This window comes from Vombatus ursinus, unplaced genomic scaffold (genome assembly GCF_900497805.2).
Source record: "Vombatus ursinus unplaced genomic scaffold, bare-nosed wombat genome assembly UNPS02014768.1, whole genome shotgun sequence".
NCBI classification, from domain to species: domain Eukaryota; kingdom Metazoa; phylum Chordata; class Mammalia; order Diprotodontia; family Vombatidae; genus Vombatus; species Vombatus ursinus.
Window position 1 is genome coordinate 5,694,993 of NW_020954546.1, and position 17,723 is coordinate 5,712,715.

Sequence of the window (17,723 nt, forward strand, 5' to 3'; positions counted from 1 at the left end):
GATTACTACGCGGCGCTTTCCCGGCAGGCTGCGGGCTCTTTGGGAGGGAAAAGCGGCCTCGGGATTGGCCCGTCGGGTCCTCGTGCCCTGGGCGTTAACCGCTGAGGGTGGGGCCTGGCGAAGGTTGGCGCGTGCGCAGTGCGCAGGGCGCAGAACCCACTTGCTCCCGAAGAGTTGTCGTCGTTCGTCGCGAGTCGGCTTGCCAGGCATCCTTTAAAATATGTATTTAGCCCGCTATTTCCCAAGCTCCAGTTACACAGGCTGAATCCTTCGAGTCCTGGGCAGAATGTCTAAATATATTTTAGAAACCAACAAACAGGGCTCATAACTTTTTGCAGAAGGTTGTGTCCAGGCCACAGACCACGCAAAGGGCAAATTGAGGCGGCCCAAGCGTGCGCCGAGCCCCGGTTAACCGTCAATTACTGCACTAAGAATTAAAAACAAAAAGCCACAAACCATACGAAACTACAAAAGATTTGCTAAATGTCAGGATGTGCTCTGCTTCCCTTTGCTGGCCTCGAGAAAATCACTGTGGTCAAATTGGGTGCTGTGCGTTGTCACTTCCAGTATGGGAAGGGTAACAGTCTGTTATTTTAAACTGCAGTCTGAAAAGACCAAGGACGGGAAGGGAAATGGGTTTTTGAACAGGGAGGGCATGACGGGGTAGTGGGGTAACAACTTTTATTGGTAGTGTTTGCTGACTGTCAAGTAGACCAAAAAAAAAAAAAAAACCAAGTAGAAAAGAAATAAGCATTATTATCTTCTTTTTTACTTATGTGTCCAGTTTCACAAACTGTTGGACTTGGCTTATTACTCTCCCCTATATGATGGTTCTTGCTAGTCAAAGGCAAGTATAAAAAATGAGGAAGATTTTTTTCAAAGTTATTTAACTTTGGGTGTGGAAACTATCCATGTGTTCATCTCTTCTTCATTAGAAATTCTCAGCTCCTGTGTGTAGAGATGAGAATTTAGAATGGTGAGCGTGAGAATAAAGTCAGGAGTTAAAGATCTGTTGTGTTTCTTTCTCACAAGGTTGTGATAAATTGGACCCTTTATGATGAAAAATGGCTACTGCCCAGATGCAGAGGAATTTTATGGTATGACTCCATTTATGTGAATATTATACTTTGCTACCAAAATAAACCAAGAAGTCTCGTAGTGGGGCCCTCTGAGCTCCAATTACTTTATAATGGATTTTTACATTTAAAAAATAATTACAACAAAATGTTTTATGCTTGGGCCTTTTATTATGTAAATAAATTCTGTCCTCCCAAAAAATAATGATCACTTAGCAAGTGCTTGACATGTTGAGAATACATTAAAAATGCATTAAAAAAAGGATTTGGGGAGCTTTTGCTTAAGTTGTTAGTTCAAGTTCATTCTATACTGGGTCTTAGTGAAAGTTGTTCAGTGACTTTAAGAAATGTAAATTTGTCAACTTCATTCCATCTATCTGGAAAAGGAGGTCCTTCCACAAAGACACAGATCAGTGGTTTTCTTCTAAATGTTGTCTGTTGTTCTAAGAGCAGAAGAAACTTGTAATCTCTGTGGTTTCTATCTAGATAGTGACAAAAAAAGAAAGAAAGAAAAGAAAATGACCTAGCACTAGTGATAAGTATTGTATACTTGCATACAATTGTTCTGCTACCAAATTAATGTTAGATGACTTGTATTCAGTGGTATACATTTTAGTTACAAAAAGTCTCCCTGCTTTATTTAGCACAGGATCCCCCAACCACTTAAAAGACTAGTAGGGAGAAATAGCCAAATTTATTCAAAATTGTTATTGCATTATTTTTGTCAACTTCATTTTTTAAGAAAATGTTTTAAATCTTAAATTTTAGAGTGCAGTGGCATTTCCTAATACGATTTCAACTGAGCAACAGTCCTTGGTGTTGGTGAAGAGGCTCCTAGCTGTTTCTATATCCTGTATAACATACTTAAGAGGAATATTTCCAGAATGTGCCTATGGAACAAGATATTTAGATGGTAATGTAATTTTTATAAAGGCCTTTTTAAAAGTTGTGCCATATTAATTTTTTCTGTTTTAAAACTCTAATTTAGATTTGATTTATTGAGATTTTGATTTTTAAGGTTTTAAAAAATCTATTTGTCCCCTCTGCTTCACCCTTTGAAGGGCAGTAAAGACTGTTCTTCATTTTTTTGCTTGGTTTGAATTATTTATACCTGCTACTATGCACTAATAGTGCAAAGGACAAAAGTAGTGCATTGTAGAGCTTTGTGCAGTAGTAGTATCTGTTCTTGTGCTAATTTAAATAAATGAAAATAATGTGGACATGGTATACTATTCTCATTGACCTTTTTTAGACTGTTAATCTCTTGGTCCTTTGAAACCGTGTTATATTTTGCTGATGGAGTCTTAGCAAATACTTTGATGATAAAGATGATAGAGTATATTTTTTCTAGTTTTTTTAGATTACACAGTAATCCTCATAATAACATGTTGTAACAGTATTAATAATACAATGTGTTTACATTTTTTATTTTTAAAAATATATAATAATGTTCGTTAACTGGTAATTCACTGTTAAATTTCAAAAATAATGTAAATTTAACCCTTGATATAGGGCAGCTAGGTGGTAAATTAGATAGAGTGCCAGGCCTGGGGTCAGCAAGATTCATCTTCCTGAGTTCAAATCTGGAATGATATACTTACTAGTTATGCGACCCTGGGCAACTCACTTAACCCTGTTTGCCTCAATTTTCTCATCTGTAAAATGAGCTGGAGAAGGAAATGGCAAACCACTTCAGTATCTTTGCCAAAAACAAAAACAACAAAAACAAATGGTATCATGAAGAATCAGACATGGTTGAACAACAAAAAACTATTGATATATAACTAAGGAATTTACAGTTTCTCCCCAATTGATAAATAGTCAAAGGATATGAACAGGCAATTTTCAGATGAAGAAATTAAAGCTATTTATAGTCATATGAAAAACTGCTCTAAATCACTGTTGATTAGAGAAATGCAAATCAAAACAACTCTGAGGTACCGCATCACACCTATCAGATTGACTAATAGAAAAGGAAAATGATAAATGTTGGTGAAAATTGAGAAAATTGGAACACTAACTAATGAATTGTTGGTGGAGTTGTGAACTGATCCAGCCATTGTGGAGAGCAATTTGGAACTATGCCTAAAGGGCTATAAAACTGTGCATACTCTTTGATCCAGCAATACCACTACTAGGTCTGTTTCTCAAAGAGATCATAAAAATGGGAAAAGGACCCACAGGTACAAAAACATTTATAGTAGCTCTTTCTGTATTGGCAAAGAATTGGAAATTGAGGGAATGTCCATCAATTGGGGAATGGCTGAACAAGTTGTGGTATATGAATGTAATGGAATACTATTGTGCTATAAGAAATGATGAGCAGGCAGACTTCAGAAAAACCTGGAAAGACTTGTACGAACTGATGCTAAGTGAAATGAGCAGAACCAGAACAATGTACACAATAACAGCACCATTGTGCAGTGATCAACTATGATAGACTTATCTCTTCTCAGCAATACAATGATCCAAGACAATCCAAAAGACTCATGATGGAAAATGCTAACCACATCCAGAGAAAGCACTGCGGAGTCTGAATGCAGATCAAAGCATACAATTTTCACTTTTTTTTTCTTTCTTGTGGTTTTTCCCTTTTGTTCTAATTCTTCTTTCACAACATGACTAATATAGAAATATTTTAACAGGATTGTACTTATATAATCTATATCAGATTGCTTGCTGTCTTCAGGCGGGGGCAGGGAAGGGAGGGCGGAAAATTTGGAACTCAAAATTTTACAAAGATGAAATGTTGAAAATGGTCTTTTAAATGTAATTGGGAAAAAATACTAAGTAAAAAAATTTACAATTTCATTCTGTACTTTGTATTTCATAAATACAATTTCAATTATTTCTAAGTTTTTACTGTTTTATTCCTCAAGAAGCAAAATAGCATTGTCCTATTTTTATGTTTAGATCTTTGTGTCAAAGTTCTGAGAAAAGACAGAAACTGTCCAGGATCCACTCAGTTAGTGAAATGGTAAGCATAAGAGTACCTAATAGGAGAGGTTTTCTTTAAAGTCATAAAAATTTGTGGTTGAACTTGTTTTAACTATGCGAACTTTAAATTGTTTAACTGAATTTCAGTGACCCCTTCAGACCTTACAACCTCATAATGTTTCTTCAACTTTCTATTTTTCTCAGGTCCTATATCAACACAATAGGCTGGATTTCTTAATTACCTCTCATTACCCTCTCCCCCAGTAGCTGCCAAAACCTGCATTTTGCCTTTAGAATATTTCCTCGTCTCATTTCCTATTTCCTGCTATAATTTTATAATTCTTCGATAATGTATAAGAGAGAAGACTCTGTTTAACCTAAAACAGTGAAACAGTTTTAAAATTACTTTTGTAATGGTCTATCTTAAAGACTTATGCAAAGAACTTAATTTTCTGGAAGTACTCAAATATGCAAGAGTTCAAGATAGAAGATAAATAATATTTGATTTTTTTAGGCTGCTAGGATGCCATGATGCTTTGCAGAAAAAATATGTAAGTCTTCCATTGTTATTTCTTTCCCTTTTATATTAGTATATATAGTATTATCATGTTAAAGGATCACTAATTAGATTAAGAAAAGCATACTCCAAATTAGATAAAAATCTGAATTACAGAATATTGATAAAGAAATAGCCTTGTTACTTTAAGTAATCTGTATCAATTAGAATTAATACTAAGCAAGTGTTCCCAAGTCCTAACAGCCTTGTTTTAATTAATGAATTAAGACCTTTGTAATTAATAATCATTAACTTTAAAACAGCATATTAAAGTTTGGGGGAAAATCTCATTCTTTATGTGTTTAATATGCTTTCAATAATCTTTCTTTTTCCATAACTTATTTAGCATACTCTTTGTCCATATACAGTGTCAAGGTGTACCAGTACTATATAGATTGAATTAACAGATTTTGCATTAATAAGGATTAACTATAAACTTCTAATATACTAACCTAACTAAAATTTGATATAAACATAATCATGAGTGTATATCTACATTTATACAGAAATTTAGTCTTAGAAAAAATTATGAAATAAACTATTCACTACTTTTCATCTCCCCTTTTTAGGGCTCTCCCAAACTCTTTTATTTTTTGGTCCCTTTCCTTGCGATTTCCTTTAGGCATTCATATTCTGCCTTTCTTTTCATAAAACCAGCTCCCAGGAAAGGAGCAGTCATATCATTTCTGTAGAGGTGTAAATTATTGATTTCTTAACATTTTAAGTTTCTCAGAATATTTACTTTTTTAACAGATTTCAAAATTCTCATTTGATTTAAGCCAAAAAAAAACCCCTCACTGTTATTATTCAGAACTCTTATTCTGAAATTTTTGGCAGTAAATTGTCTGTTTGATAAGGGATTAATGGGACACAAAGAAGGTTTTCCTAAGGCATCTGTTTATGTAGCTCACCCTGTACCATAGTAACTTCCTATTGGTATTAATAGTGAAATAGTAGTTTTAAAATGTTATGACCCATCTTAAAATATTTTACAAAATTAGTATTTTTTTTTTATTTCAGCTAAGGATGGTCGTTCTGGCTGTAAGTATTTTTGATTCTTTGATTCTTTTCAAGAGTATTTAATTTTGCCTTGTCTAAGTGATGCCATATTTTAAAGTAGTTTAATCTGTTATTTCTTTTACTGAATTTACCTGATGAATTTAATTAAAATAGGCTTAGTCTTAAATAACTATTTTCATTAATTTTAAATAGGTCTACAGCAATCCAGAAGACCCTCAGGTAAGTCTGATTGATCTAGTAAAATAATGCATTGCCTTTAATATCTAAAAAGACTTTATTTTTCAATTTGTGATGTAACAAAGGGGAGATATTATAAACTTTTTAGTTTTGAGAAACTTTCACACACTTCCTTATTTGATAAGGAAGCCGGGCTCAGGAATTGTTAAGTGACTAATGCAGAGCTGCAGAGATGTTCAGTAGTGATGGTATAATAGAGAATAGCAAAGGCTGGAGAAGGACCTGCTGTGAGTAGGGGGAAGTCCTTGTGTTTATAATGCAGTTGGTTAGTAAAATGTCAACAGAAAGAGCTATAACACACAGTATTACGTAATAAGTTCATTGCTCTGGAAAGCTCCAGGGGACCATCTGACCAAGGGCATCAAAGAAGCTGGGTCAATGACCTGGCATTACAGGCTGCTTAGGAATCACACACACACACACACACACACACACACACACACACACACACACACAGAAAGAAGAGGAGGACTGAAAGCATTCCAGTAAAGAGACGTATGCAAGTGAGTGGAGGTAGGTCATTGACAGAGAGAGGAAAAGTTTGTTGGGCATAGAAAATTCACTGGGGAGAAGAGTAAATGAGGCTAAAAAGGCCAATGGAGCCAAATCATAGAAGGTCTTGTATGTCAGATAGAGGAGTCTGAGCTTTATTCAGTCAACAAGAAGGAGCTACTAAATGTTTTTGAGCAAAGGAGTGACATTGCCAGATACATGTTCAAGAAGGATTATTTTGGAAGCAACATTCGGGGAACTTGGGAAGGCAAGAAGAGCAAGGAGGCTAATGAGGGTGGGGTGATGGCAATGAAAATCTCTGCTCAGAGCAGAGTGGAATAGAGGGTAGAGAGAGAGAGAGAGAGACATATGAGAGACATTGTGATGGTGGAAACAGCAGCAATAGGGATAGTACCCATGACTACATTAATGTAATGTGCATGGTGCATCTTTGGTTAAGGGAGTTTCCTTTTGAAGCTTAGAGTTTTAGACAGTTGCCTAGGGAGGTTAAGTGGTTTGTCCAGGGTCACACAGCCAGGAGGGATCAGAGGCTAGACTTCAGTCCTGGACTTTTCTAGCTTCCAGGACATTTCTCTGTCTCCCAGGCTGTGCTGCCTCTCATAACTGATTGGATAAGAGAGGGAAAATTAAGAGTTAAAGAAAAAACCTTTGAACATGAAATGTGGTTTAAATGATAATGCCCTAGATAGAAATAGTAAAACAATAAGGTTGAAGTGGAAAGACAAAGAGCTTGGCTTTGGGCATGTGGAGTTTTGAGTCCCTGGGGATGCACTGAAGTGAAGTAAGTAGTTGGAGATAGGAATCCATAGTTCAGAAGAGAGCTGCAGGTAAACAAGTCACTTAACCTCCATGGGCCTCAGTTTTCTTATCTGTAAAATAAAGGGATAAGATTACAGGATATTTAACTTCCCTTCTAGTACTAAATATTATAAAGTTATGATTGAGATTTTGGAGTTGGCTACATGGAGACTGAAGCCCTAAAAATAGCTATCTGCCAAGGCAAAAAGGTGTAGAAATAGAAAAAACAGGACCAAAGACAAACATTTGGGAACACCCACATTAAAAGACTGGTAAAGGATTAAGAACTTTAAGAGGGGGAAGGGGTTGCCGCTGGTACAGATTTAGGAAAAGAACCTGGAAAGTGTGGAGTCTCTGAAGATGAAAGGAGAAGTAGTCTAGTTAGAAGAAATGATTAATAGTATTATCTTAATACCTGCAGAAAGGCCAAAGAGGAGGAGAACTGAAAAAGAGACGATCCCTTAGACAATGACCTAGCAGTTTCAGTAGAATGACATAAAGCTGCAGCAATGCCCCTTATACTGAGATCACCAGTCCACTGTTTTTTCCTATACCATATTGGCTCTTTGCAAAATACTGCTTCTCTAATAAACATGCCCATACTTGAGGTCAGAGAAGAAACCAACACATTTTCTCTCACCCTCAAACTCTGAATAAACATTGTCAATCCTGATTGCACTCATCATTTGGGGTTTGAAACACATCGTAACCAGGGAGGGAAAGAGGGAAAGGGTCAGAAATGAAGAGAAAGGTAGAGGAAATGAGAGAAAGGAAAACAGGAATAACACTAAGGGAAAGTTCCAGAGATATTTAGTTCTGAAGTGAGAGTAGGACAAGCAGGAAGTTCCTCTCCATTTAAAATCTCAGATTATGCAGAAAATGATAAAACATCAAGATTTTTTGAAGGAAGAAAATGTTTTTTCTCTGATTCTCTTTGGTATCCAAATGAAAATACATATGATTGTAGGACCTTATTAATCATAAAAGGCTATAGAAATGTGAGTTTTATGTAATAGAAGATGTTTAATAAATTTACATTGACAATAATGGAATATATCACTTAGTCTCATTCTCTATAGGCAATTTGAATTGCTAACACTGTTGATTTGATGAGGGGCTGTGCAGAAATTAGGCCTTATGGTGACTGGGGGGAAAGACTGAATAAATATATACTCTTTCTTATAACTTGACCATAAAAGCCTACTTCAGTACCTTACCATGATGTGGTGGTGACCATGGGTTCTTGAAGACATACCAGTGAAACACAATTTTTGGTGGGTGCTGCCAAGCTTTAAATAAGGGCTGGGGGACAGTGTATGTGTTGACCAAAAACTAGCTTAGATAAGTTAGGAGAAGACCATCATTACCAGAGGGTTGGGCACCAGGTAACAAATATTTTTGGCCATTGTAGTACATAAAGATTATCTACAAAGACATAGAGGGATTGAAATCATGGATGGTTAATATAATGAAGTAAGCTAAACCAATAGAAAGCAGTGTCCAAATAAATGTGAAGTAAACTAAACAACAAACAAATATAAAGCAATATCCAAATATATTTATAATTTTTAAAAATTTAAAATAATAGTTTATGCTTATATATTGTGTTACAGTTTACAAAGTGAAATATGTTATTTAACTAATTCCACAACAGCCCAGTGAGGTAGGTAATGCAAGTATTTTTATATCCATTTTTCAAATGAAAAAACTAAGGCCTAAAGAGGCTAATTACTATACACAGGTAGTTTAAAATTTTCCATTATCCATAAAGCACTATGCCCTCTGCTCTTTTTTTTGTCCATTATCTTTCTGTATACTTTTAATAGTAGTTATAGTCAATATGAAAACCATTTTTTTGATTCTATTTGTTCTGTTGAATTTATAATCTTTACATTTTAATAGGCAAATCAAAGCAGCAAATAAACATTTGGAAACTAGCATTCTATGTTAGGTATATAACTCTAATATTTTATTTGTGTTTTAAGACAATTTCAGAATGTTATCAGTTTAAATTCAAGTATACAAGCAATGGACCAGTTATGGATCTGACAAGGTATCATCCTGTTAGTTTCTTTCTTCCTTATTGAGTTCCACTTATTCATATTAATAAAACTAATTTAAGAGTTGTTGTCTGTAGCTATTCAAGCTACCCCATCTACCCATTAATGCAAAGTTGTTAGAGTTGTGATCCTTTAATAGCACTACACCACAATTGTGTCTCAGAATATATTAGTCTTGTGGAAAACCTGGACAAAGAGTAGGAAAGAGTTGAAATTACTAAATTGTTGTTTTATTTGGGGATTGGAACCACTTAGTAAAGTTCCAGCACTAGTTTCTTTGAATGTTTGTGTAAAAAAATGAACAAGATTATGAAGGCATTTTAATGTATTTAAAATTAAACTGAGACATGATTAACCTATTAAATGTTAGTAAAGCTCTTTGAAAATAAATATTTTCATGTTATGATGGTTTTTACCTGAATAATAATGTTGTGATATACTCGAATACATTTAAAAACATTAAATATGATACATAAATTACTGATAACCATAATTTCTCTAATATTTTGTTCTTTCTTAGTAGAAGCAAAGGCAGTAGTTCTAACCTGTCATCTTCTGACACAAAGAAAGCAAGTATTCTCTTAATTCGCAAGATTTATATTCTGATGCAGAATCTGGGGCCTTTACCCAATGATGTCTGTTTGACAATGAAACTTTTTTACTACGATGAAGGTACTATTTACATTGCATTTTGTTTTTAGCAAATACATACAGGTTTTATTATTGAAATTGTTTAACTGTCATTTAGTTATATGATTTTACAGTATAAACTTTTAAACTTCAAGAAACTTCCCATTTAATGTCAATATTTGAGAAAGTGGCTTGGAATAATTTAACTATGTAAAATGTTAGTATTATATGTGTTTCTCTGGTGACAAGAATATATTTTAGGGGCACTTACCCCTTAGGATATATACTTTATTTGACTATGAGTTTTTATTTGTTATAATATATTCAGAACTCAGGCAAGGCTCTGTGAGTTGTACTGTTAATTTTTCTTTGAATTCATAAAAAAATGCAGGGTTTTTTGTTTTTGTTTTTGTTTTTTGTAGTTACACCACCAGATTATCAACCTCCAGGTTTCAAGGAAGGTGATTGTGAAGGAGTAATATTTGATGGGGAACCCATGTACCTAAACGTGGGTGAAGTTCCAACAGCTTTTCATACCCTGAAAGTGAAAGTGACAACTGAGAAAGAACGAATGGAGGACATTGATAAAGCTATCCTAACACAGAAACAGTTAAAAACACCACTACAGAAAATCCTGATGGATAAAGAAGATCTAGAAGCACAAGAACAGTTTATGAATGTAAGATTTGTGAAGGCCTATAATGGATGATAGTACCATGTTTTACTCTTAACTGTAGTGGTCGGGGTCAGGGAACGATCTGTGACCTTATCTTCTGTGAATTTCATTTAGTACAATCTAGGGAGCACCTTGGACAGAGTGCAGGACCTAAGTCAGGAAGACTAGAATTCAAATCCAGCCTCAGATACTTACTAGCTATGTGACTTTGAGCAAGTAACTTCATCTCTGTCTGCCTCAGTTTCCTCATCTGTAAAATGGAGATAACAAAAGCACCTATTTCCCAGGGCTGTTGTGAGGACAAAATGAGTTTTACAATGCTAGTTTGTAAAAATACTTTGTAAACCTTAACTATGAAATAGTTTAAATACGCTAGATATATTATTACATAAATGCTAGCTATTATTATAAACCTTATTTGATAGAAAGGTAATTCAGATTGGGAAGAAAAGAAATTTTCCCTAATAACCTTGCTTTATTAATGATATACAGTGCTATGTAGAATATTTTTTTGAAATACTCCAAATAGTTTGACATATATGTTCAAAATATCTCTGAGATATTATTTTAGATATCATTGGGGCAAACAAGTTATTGTTCATATTATTCTGTCACTTGCAGTATCTGACTCAATGCTTCTAGTGATGCTAATATTCATTTCAACAAATATTTATTTGATTTATATTCAGATGTAGAGTCAGTGTCTTTTACCTTATGATGTCTGTTTGTCCATGACACTTTATTTACTACAATGTGCAATGAACTAATCCTAGGTACTGGAGATAGAAAAGAGAGAACCAACATAGATGATGATCTTAAAGATCTTAGGATCTTGAGTAGGGAAATATATATACACAAATAACCTGTACAAGGAAGAATGTGATAAATACTGAAGAGCAGTCTAGGCAAAGTGCTCTGAGCAATTTGAAGCAGAAGATATCATTTTCATCTGGGGAAGAGAAGTAAGACTTCATGGGTAGGTGCAACCTGAGTTGGGCCTTGGAGGAAGAGAGAGACTTCAAAACATGGAGTTGGGAGGAGTATAAAGAGAGTCCATTTAGGCACAAGGGATCAAATGAGCACAGATGAGAAAGGAAGAGTCAAGATGAGACTGGAGGATAGAAAACAGTAGACTTTGGCTACTGTGAAATGAGTGAATAAATGAATGAGTAAGCAGCAAGATGGTAAAGTGGATAGACTGTTAGACTTGGAATCAGGAAGACCTGAGTTCATATCCAATTTTACATACTTATCAGCTATATAACCCTGAGCAAGTCATTTAACCTCTGCCTGCCTGTAAATAGTGCTTTGCAAACTTTCAAGTATTATATAAATGCTAGATATGTACAATATCATCTGGAGTCAAGGCTCTTTGCCATCCTGGTTGCCTTCCTCTGGACAGTCTCCACTTATCATTGACTGTCTCAAATGGTGGTTTCCAGAACTGAACATAATACTGCAGCAGAGGTGCCTAAATTATAGTGGGCAGATTATACTAGGACTATCTTCTTTCTATTCCTGGAAGTTGTGCTCCCCTTAATACAACCCAAGACTACATTAGCTTTTTGGCTGCTATATAATACTGCTTCATGAATGAATGAAGCATTTATTAAGTGCTTACTATGTACAAACACTGTGGTAAGCCCTGGGGATGTAGATAGAAAAATAAGACAATCCCTTCTCTCAAGGAGCTCAAATTCTAATGGGAAAGACAACCTATAGGGAAGAATTCAGCTGCAAGTCATATGGAAAGGTCCCATGATCCTTAGGGTACAGTGGAAAAGAAAATGATACTGTCTCTTTTTTTAAAGTAGCATTTCCAGTGATAAAATGATAATCATTTTATGATGTCAAACCATTTGATAATGCTAAGGGCTTTGATGTCAAGAACTTTCCTTTCTATGTCTTCACCAGCTATGTCCATAGCCCCTACAGGAGCAGTTGCCAGGGTGCATCTCCACAGTTGCTTCCCAGAATGATATTTGAGGACACTGGGCTGAAAGCACTGTTTTTCCCAAAGCTTTTGGGGCAGGATCCTTATTTGGACTTTCTTTATTGAGGTCCGAGGGAAAATGTTGGTCCAGAGGTAGTAGTGGTTTGACTTACTTGGCACATGCCACTTCCTTTTTGTTTCTCAGAGTACTTTGCTGCTTCACCGGGCTGGCTTGCCTGTCTCGATGTATGGCAGTTGGGTGACAGTTAGTGAGAATGACTGGCATATTTTTCACAGGAATCATGTACCCAGCTGATGGCTGTAAGGACTGGGCTGGAAGCATACTGAACCACAGTGAGCTGGCTGGCCACTAAAATGTCCAGATCTTTTTCGTAACAACTGCTTTCTATCCATAACTTCTCCATCTTATATTTGTGAAGTTGAATTTTTTGGACCCAAGTATAAGACTTTATGCTGATACCTACTGAATGTTATCCTGTTAGATCCACTTAAAATTTTAGCCCACTAGATCCCTTTGGATCCAGACTCTGTCATGTACTGTTTAGCTATCCCTAGCTTTGTGTTTTTTGCAAATTTAGTGAACACGCCTTTTATACCTTTATCCAAGTCCTTGATAAAAGCATTAAATAGCACAGATCCCTGGAGAATTCCCCTGGAAACCTTCTGCTATGTTGTTGAACCATTGATGACTGCTCTTTGAGTCAGGTCATCCAACTAGTTCTAAATCTATCTGATTATATTATTATCTAATCCGTATCTCCCAATCTTCTCCTCAAGAATAGATGATGCTGAAAAAATGTTAATATAAATATCGTACTCTGTGATTTCGGCTGAAGTCTGCCAGAAATGGTATTTTTGATTATGTAACCAAGCCATTTGTAATTGGAAAAAGAGATGTCCAAACTGGCATAGTTCTCATGCCTTCATTTTTTAGGTAGGATTTTTTTTTTAATTTTTTAAACATTTTTATTTAAAGTTTTGAGTTATAAATTCTATCCTTCCCTCTCTCCTCCATGAAATGGTAAGCAATTAGGTTGTACGTGTCTGCAGCAGGATTTAAATTCAGGTCTTCCTAATTACAGAGTCAGTACTCTATTGGCTCTACTGCCTAGCTATCTCCTAATGAACGAGGATAGACAAATGAGAGTCAAGGGCTTCAAGTGGTATAATTTGATTGCAGAGTAGAGTGTGGTAGTGATGGGTAATAATCACTGACTTTTATGTAGAATTATAAAGTTTGTAATAAACTTTATGTACATTATCTTAGGAACAACTAGCTAAGTATAAAGGGGCATATCACTAGTAGGCTGGTCATTTAGTGATTAATTATTTGGCCATGATAATCCATTAAACAAAGAATAATACAAAATAGTCCTCAGTTTTGTGTGATCTTCTGTTTTTATAGTAACAGTGGGACAGTAGCAGAAAAGGGGGGCAGAGAATGCTAAGAATCACATTTTAGATTATCTATAAACACTAATCTCAATTACCAGTGAACAGACAAACTACTGGAGGAATTGTATCAATCTTGAAATTTTTTGTTATAAATGAAACCATAATAGCTACATCCAAAGAACTACGGAAGTTGAATTGCTATTTTTTTTTCTCTTCTGTTGAGTTTTGTTTCTTCTTTCTGATGGTTCCTCCTATTGGTTTTAATTTTTACTTACAACATCACTAATGTGAAAATATGTTTAATATAAATGTAAATGTATAGCCTATATCAGATTGTGTGCCGTCTTGGGGAGGGTGGTGAGGAGGAAGGGGGAGAAAAATTTTAAACTCAAAAGCATATGGAAATGATTATTGATAAATCAAAATAAATTAATATAAAAAGAAAAAAGGAAAAAATAAATGAAACCATAAAACAAAAGGAAATTATAATTAAAGGGAAGAATGGCTCACAGCTTCTGCTTGGAGAGGCAAATAAAGAAATGGGTGGAGTTGGTTTTATCCTGCAGCCAGAGGCTGGAGGAAACATTTCTTGGAACATTTTGTCATCTAATATTGCAATACATATAAGGTACCTATAGAGAAAGTGGAAATGGCACTAAAAAAAAGATAGTTAAAAAGTAGCTGGACTAAACCAAATAAATAGACAGTGGAGAACTGTGCTAAAAGTAACACAATCTGAAGGCAATAAGGAATCCATTCTTAAAATATCTGAAGGAGGGAGGATTACCGAGCAAGGAAAAAATCTTGGCCCTCTCCAAAAATGTGATGGAGAGATTATCAATAACTACAAAGCCATGTATGTAGTTTTTCATCTATATAAAAAATTTCTACATCGAGGATATTTTTGATGAGGGCATTAAGGTATTTAGAAGAGGACAGGCAAGTTTTCTTGTAGTAGAATACAAGGTCTCATTGTGCTTATTGTTTGTTGACTATTAAAAAAGGCAACTGGGGGTACAATGAATAGAGCACTGGACCTGCAGTCAGGAAAAGGAAAAATAAAATACCTAGCCTCTATATATGGCTTTAAGGTTTGCAAAGCACTTTAGCAAATATCATCTCATTTTGTCCTCACAACAACCCTGGGAAGTAGGTGCTACGATTATCATCATTTTATAGACTAGGAACATGAGGCCAACAGAGGTTAAGTGACTTTTCTAAACTTACACAGCTAGTATATGTCTGAGGTTGGATTTAAACTTATGTCTTCCTGACTCCAGACCCAGTGCTATATCCACTGTACCACTGAGGGGCCTCTTTATAGTCAATAAACAATATTTAGATAGTATTCTGTACCTGGAGTTTAGAAGATCTGAGTTCAAAATCAGATACTAGCTTTGTGACCCTCAGCAAATCACTTTAATAGGGAGATAACATGCTCACCAAAAGTGTTTACTACTGTCAAGGAGAAGATCTAACAGTGTTTAAGTTGAAGAGGGATAATGAATTCTCACAGATAGTCATGTTGCAGATGACATTGTGATGATTGCATGAAGTTCAGAACACTGCAAAGCTTCCTAAACAAGATTTGTAACTCAAAAGTTTACTATCCACACAGGAAATACCAAATGGATGAAAATTCATTCGTATTATAATATTCATATAATTCATTCATATTATAATATACACTTGGGTGGATAACCTATAGAACTCATCAATCAGTATTTTTATCTTGGACAGACACTGAAAATGTACAATGACCCAAGCACAGAATTGAACAGAAGATTGGATTGAGTTGCATTTGAGACACTGCAAAGTTCTTTTAATAGTCTTAATTTCTTCTTAAAATTAAGGCTTATCTGTTTAAAACCCACATTTTAATGCTGCTGTTATAAGATTGCAAGTCATGATAAACCACTGTCTCTGAAAGATGGAGTTTAGAGATACCAGAAAGGGCCCATGGACATTGTATGGTGAGTGTTAGTGAGCCATGAGAGGACTCCATTAAAGAAATCATTTGACTGTAAGAAATATGGGCTGGTCACAAAATAAAAGTCGGAATACCAACAAGAAGCCTGTGTGCTATGTTGTTATCTGTGTGGTGACCAGAAATCTCAAGGAAAGTTTCCATGGTCCCTTGCTGCAAACACATGGGAGACCATGGATAAGAATCAAACAGGACTGACAGGGTGTAATCTGCCTCACTAGAGGGAATACTAACATTAATGAGATCACAGATCTGTTTGAATATTGGAGTAATAAGCCTGTGTGTAGGTATAAATTCTCATTCCCATTTTACATATGAGGAATCTGAAACTTATAGATATTAAGTGCTTGTCTAGGTTCCCACAATTATTGTTAAAGGTATGGTTAGAACTCAGGGCTTTCTGACTTCCAGGTACATTGAGCTATCTACTACACTGCACTCCTTTCTAAATATGAAAATAGTAGATGAAATTGACAGGGTTTGGATGTGGAAAGTGAAGGAGAGAGAAGAGTCAGAGATGACTACAAGGTTTGAGGGTGATGGTGTCATCAACAGAAATAGAACGGGTTTTGGTAAGAAGATAATAAATTCAATTTTTGGACATGTTGAGTTTAAGGGGGTAATAATTTTTCTAAATGGAGATGTGAATAATCCGTAGACACCTAAAGATACTAAACTGGATCTCTGGTACATGTTTTTAGAAGCATCATACTTCCATGAAAAAGTCTCTTATCATTTGAAAGAATTATATTTCTATAAGTATGCAGCAGGTGTAGTGTCATATTATGTTTAACCTTTACATGAAATTAATTTGTTTAAAATTATAATAGATGAATATCATGAGAAAAGACAGAAGGTATAATTTCAGAGAAATCTGGGAAGATTTGCATAAACTAATATACATTGAAGATAGAAGAACTAGGAGAACAATTTATATAGTAACAGCGTCATATAGACAAACAATTCTGAAAGACTTGAGGATGCTGAACAATAAAGTGACCAAGCACAAGTCCAGAGGAGGGATGGTGAAGTGTGCCACATGCCTCCGGACAGAGCGGTGATGGCCTCAACATGCAGAGTGAGACATACAGGATGGGAATGCGTTTTGCTTTACGAGAACATAGTTACAAAAATTTTGTTTTTTCCAAATTTGGGGGAAGGAGATAGGAAGAGAAGGTAGACCTAGGGACAGGGTCCACTCTTCCCCCAAAAGAAAACAGAAGGAATCACAGACAAGTAGTACCACTTTGAAGATTACGTATTAAATTTGTTATATACATTAAAAGAAAAGTAAGTGCTATATAATGAGATTCCAGTTTTATGTGTAATCTTCTCTACTACTACAATTGATATGGAAATGCTAATTTTATTTGGTGTTAGGTTCAAAATAAAAATAAAGTTTAAATTTAAAAAATTAATTTTTATGGTAGTAAATACTTCTATCTAGCTGTTTTTGTGTCTCTTAGAAATATGTACATTTTATTCCTGTTTATGTGCTTTCTATATAGGAAGATTTTGTCACTAGTGATAAAATGAGAGTGCAGAACAAAAACCATGAGTCTTCAGAAGCTGGAGGTAGGTTTATGAAAATATAGATTAATTCACCTTAATTTCTATTTTATGTCATTTTAATCTTACTGTTTTTATAGCATTAGATTGTGAGGAAGATGAAATTATGAGGTCTGAAGAAAGCCCAAATCTTTCCATCTCTCATTCTCAGGTATAAAAACACTTTTTAATTTCACTTTAAAAGTACTGCCTTTCAGTTTTCATAGAAGAGATCTAAGCAATCAATAGTCATTTGAAAAAATGCTCCAAGTCACTAATAATTAGGGAAATGCAAATTAAACCAACTCTGAGGTTCCACCTCCTATTCCATAGATT

At 35.1% G+C, this 17,723-nt stretch overlaps 1 protein-coding gene across 1 annotated transcript in view; it reads left to right on the forward strand.

Annotated features, from left to right (window-relative positions):
- The first annotated feature begins 376 nt into the window (after positions 1-376).
- Positions 377-17,723, forward strand: part of LOC114043112 (HORMA domain-containing protein 1-like) — a 30,502-nt gene continuing 13,155 nt past the window's right edge. Inside the window, exons 1-12 of the mRNA XM_027862061.1 lie at positions 377-577; positions 1,033-1,097; positions 1,845-1,989; positions 3,990-4,053; positions 4,528-4,564; positions 5,590-5,610; positions 5,782-5,808; positions 9,123-9,190; positions 9,718-9,869; positions 10,250-10,506; positions 17,348-17,414; positions 17,489-17,559. Coding sequence (XP_027717862.1) covers positions 1,065-1,097; positions 1,845-1,989; positions 3,990-4,053; positions 4,528-4,564; positions 5,590-5,610; positions 5,782-5,808; positions 9,123-9,190; positions 9,718-9,869; positions 10,250-10,506; positions 17,348-17,414; positions 17,489-17,559 — 942 coding nt within the window. The 5' untranslated portion in view covers positions 377-577; positions 1,033-1,064. The remainder of the gene's footprint in view (positions 578-1,032; positions 1,098-1,844; positions 1,990-3,989; positions 4,054-4,527; positions 4,565-5,589; positions 5,611-5,781; positions 5,809-9,122; positions 9,191-9,717; positions 9,870-10,249; positions 10,507-17,347; positions 17,415-17,488; positions 17,560-17,723) is intronic.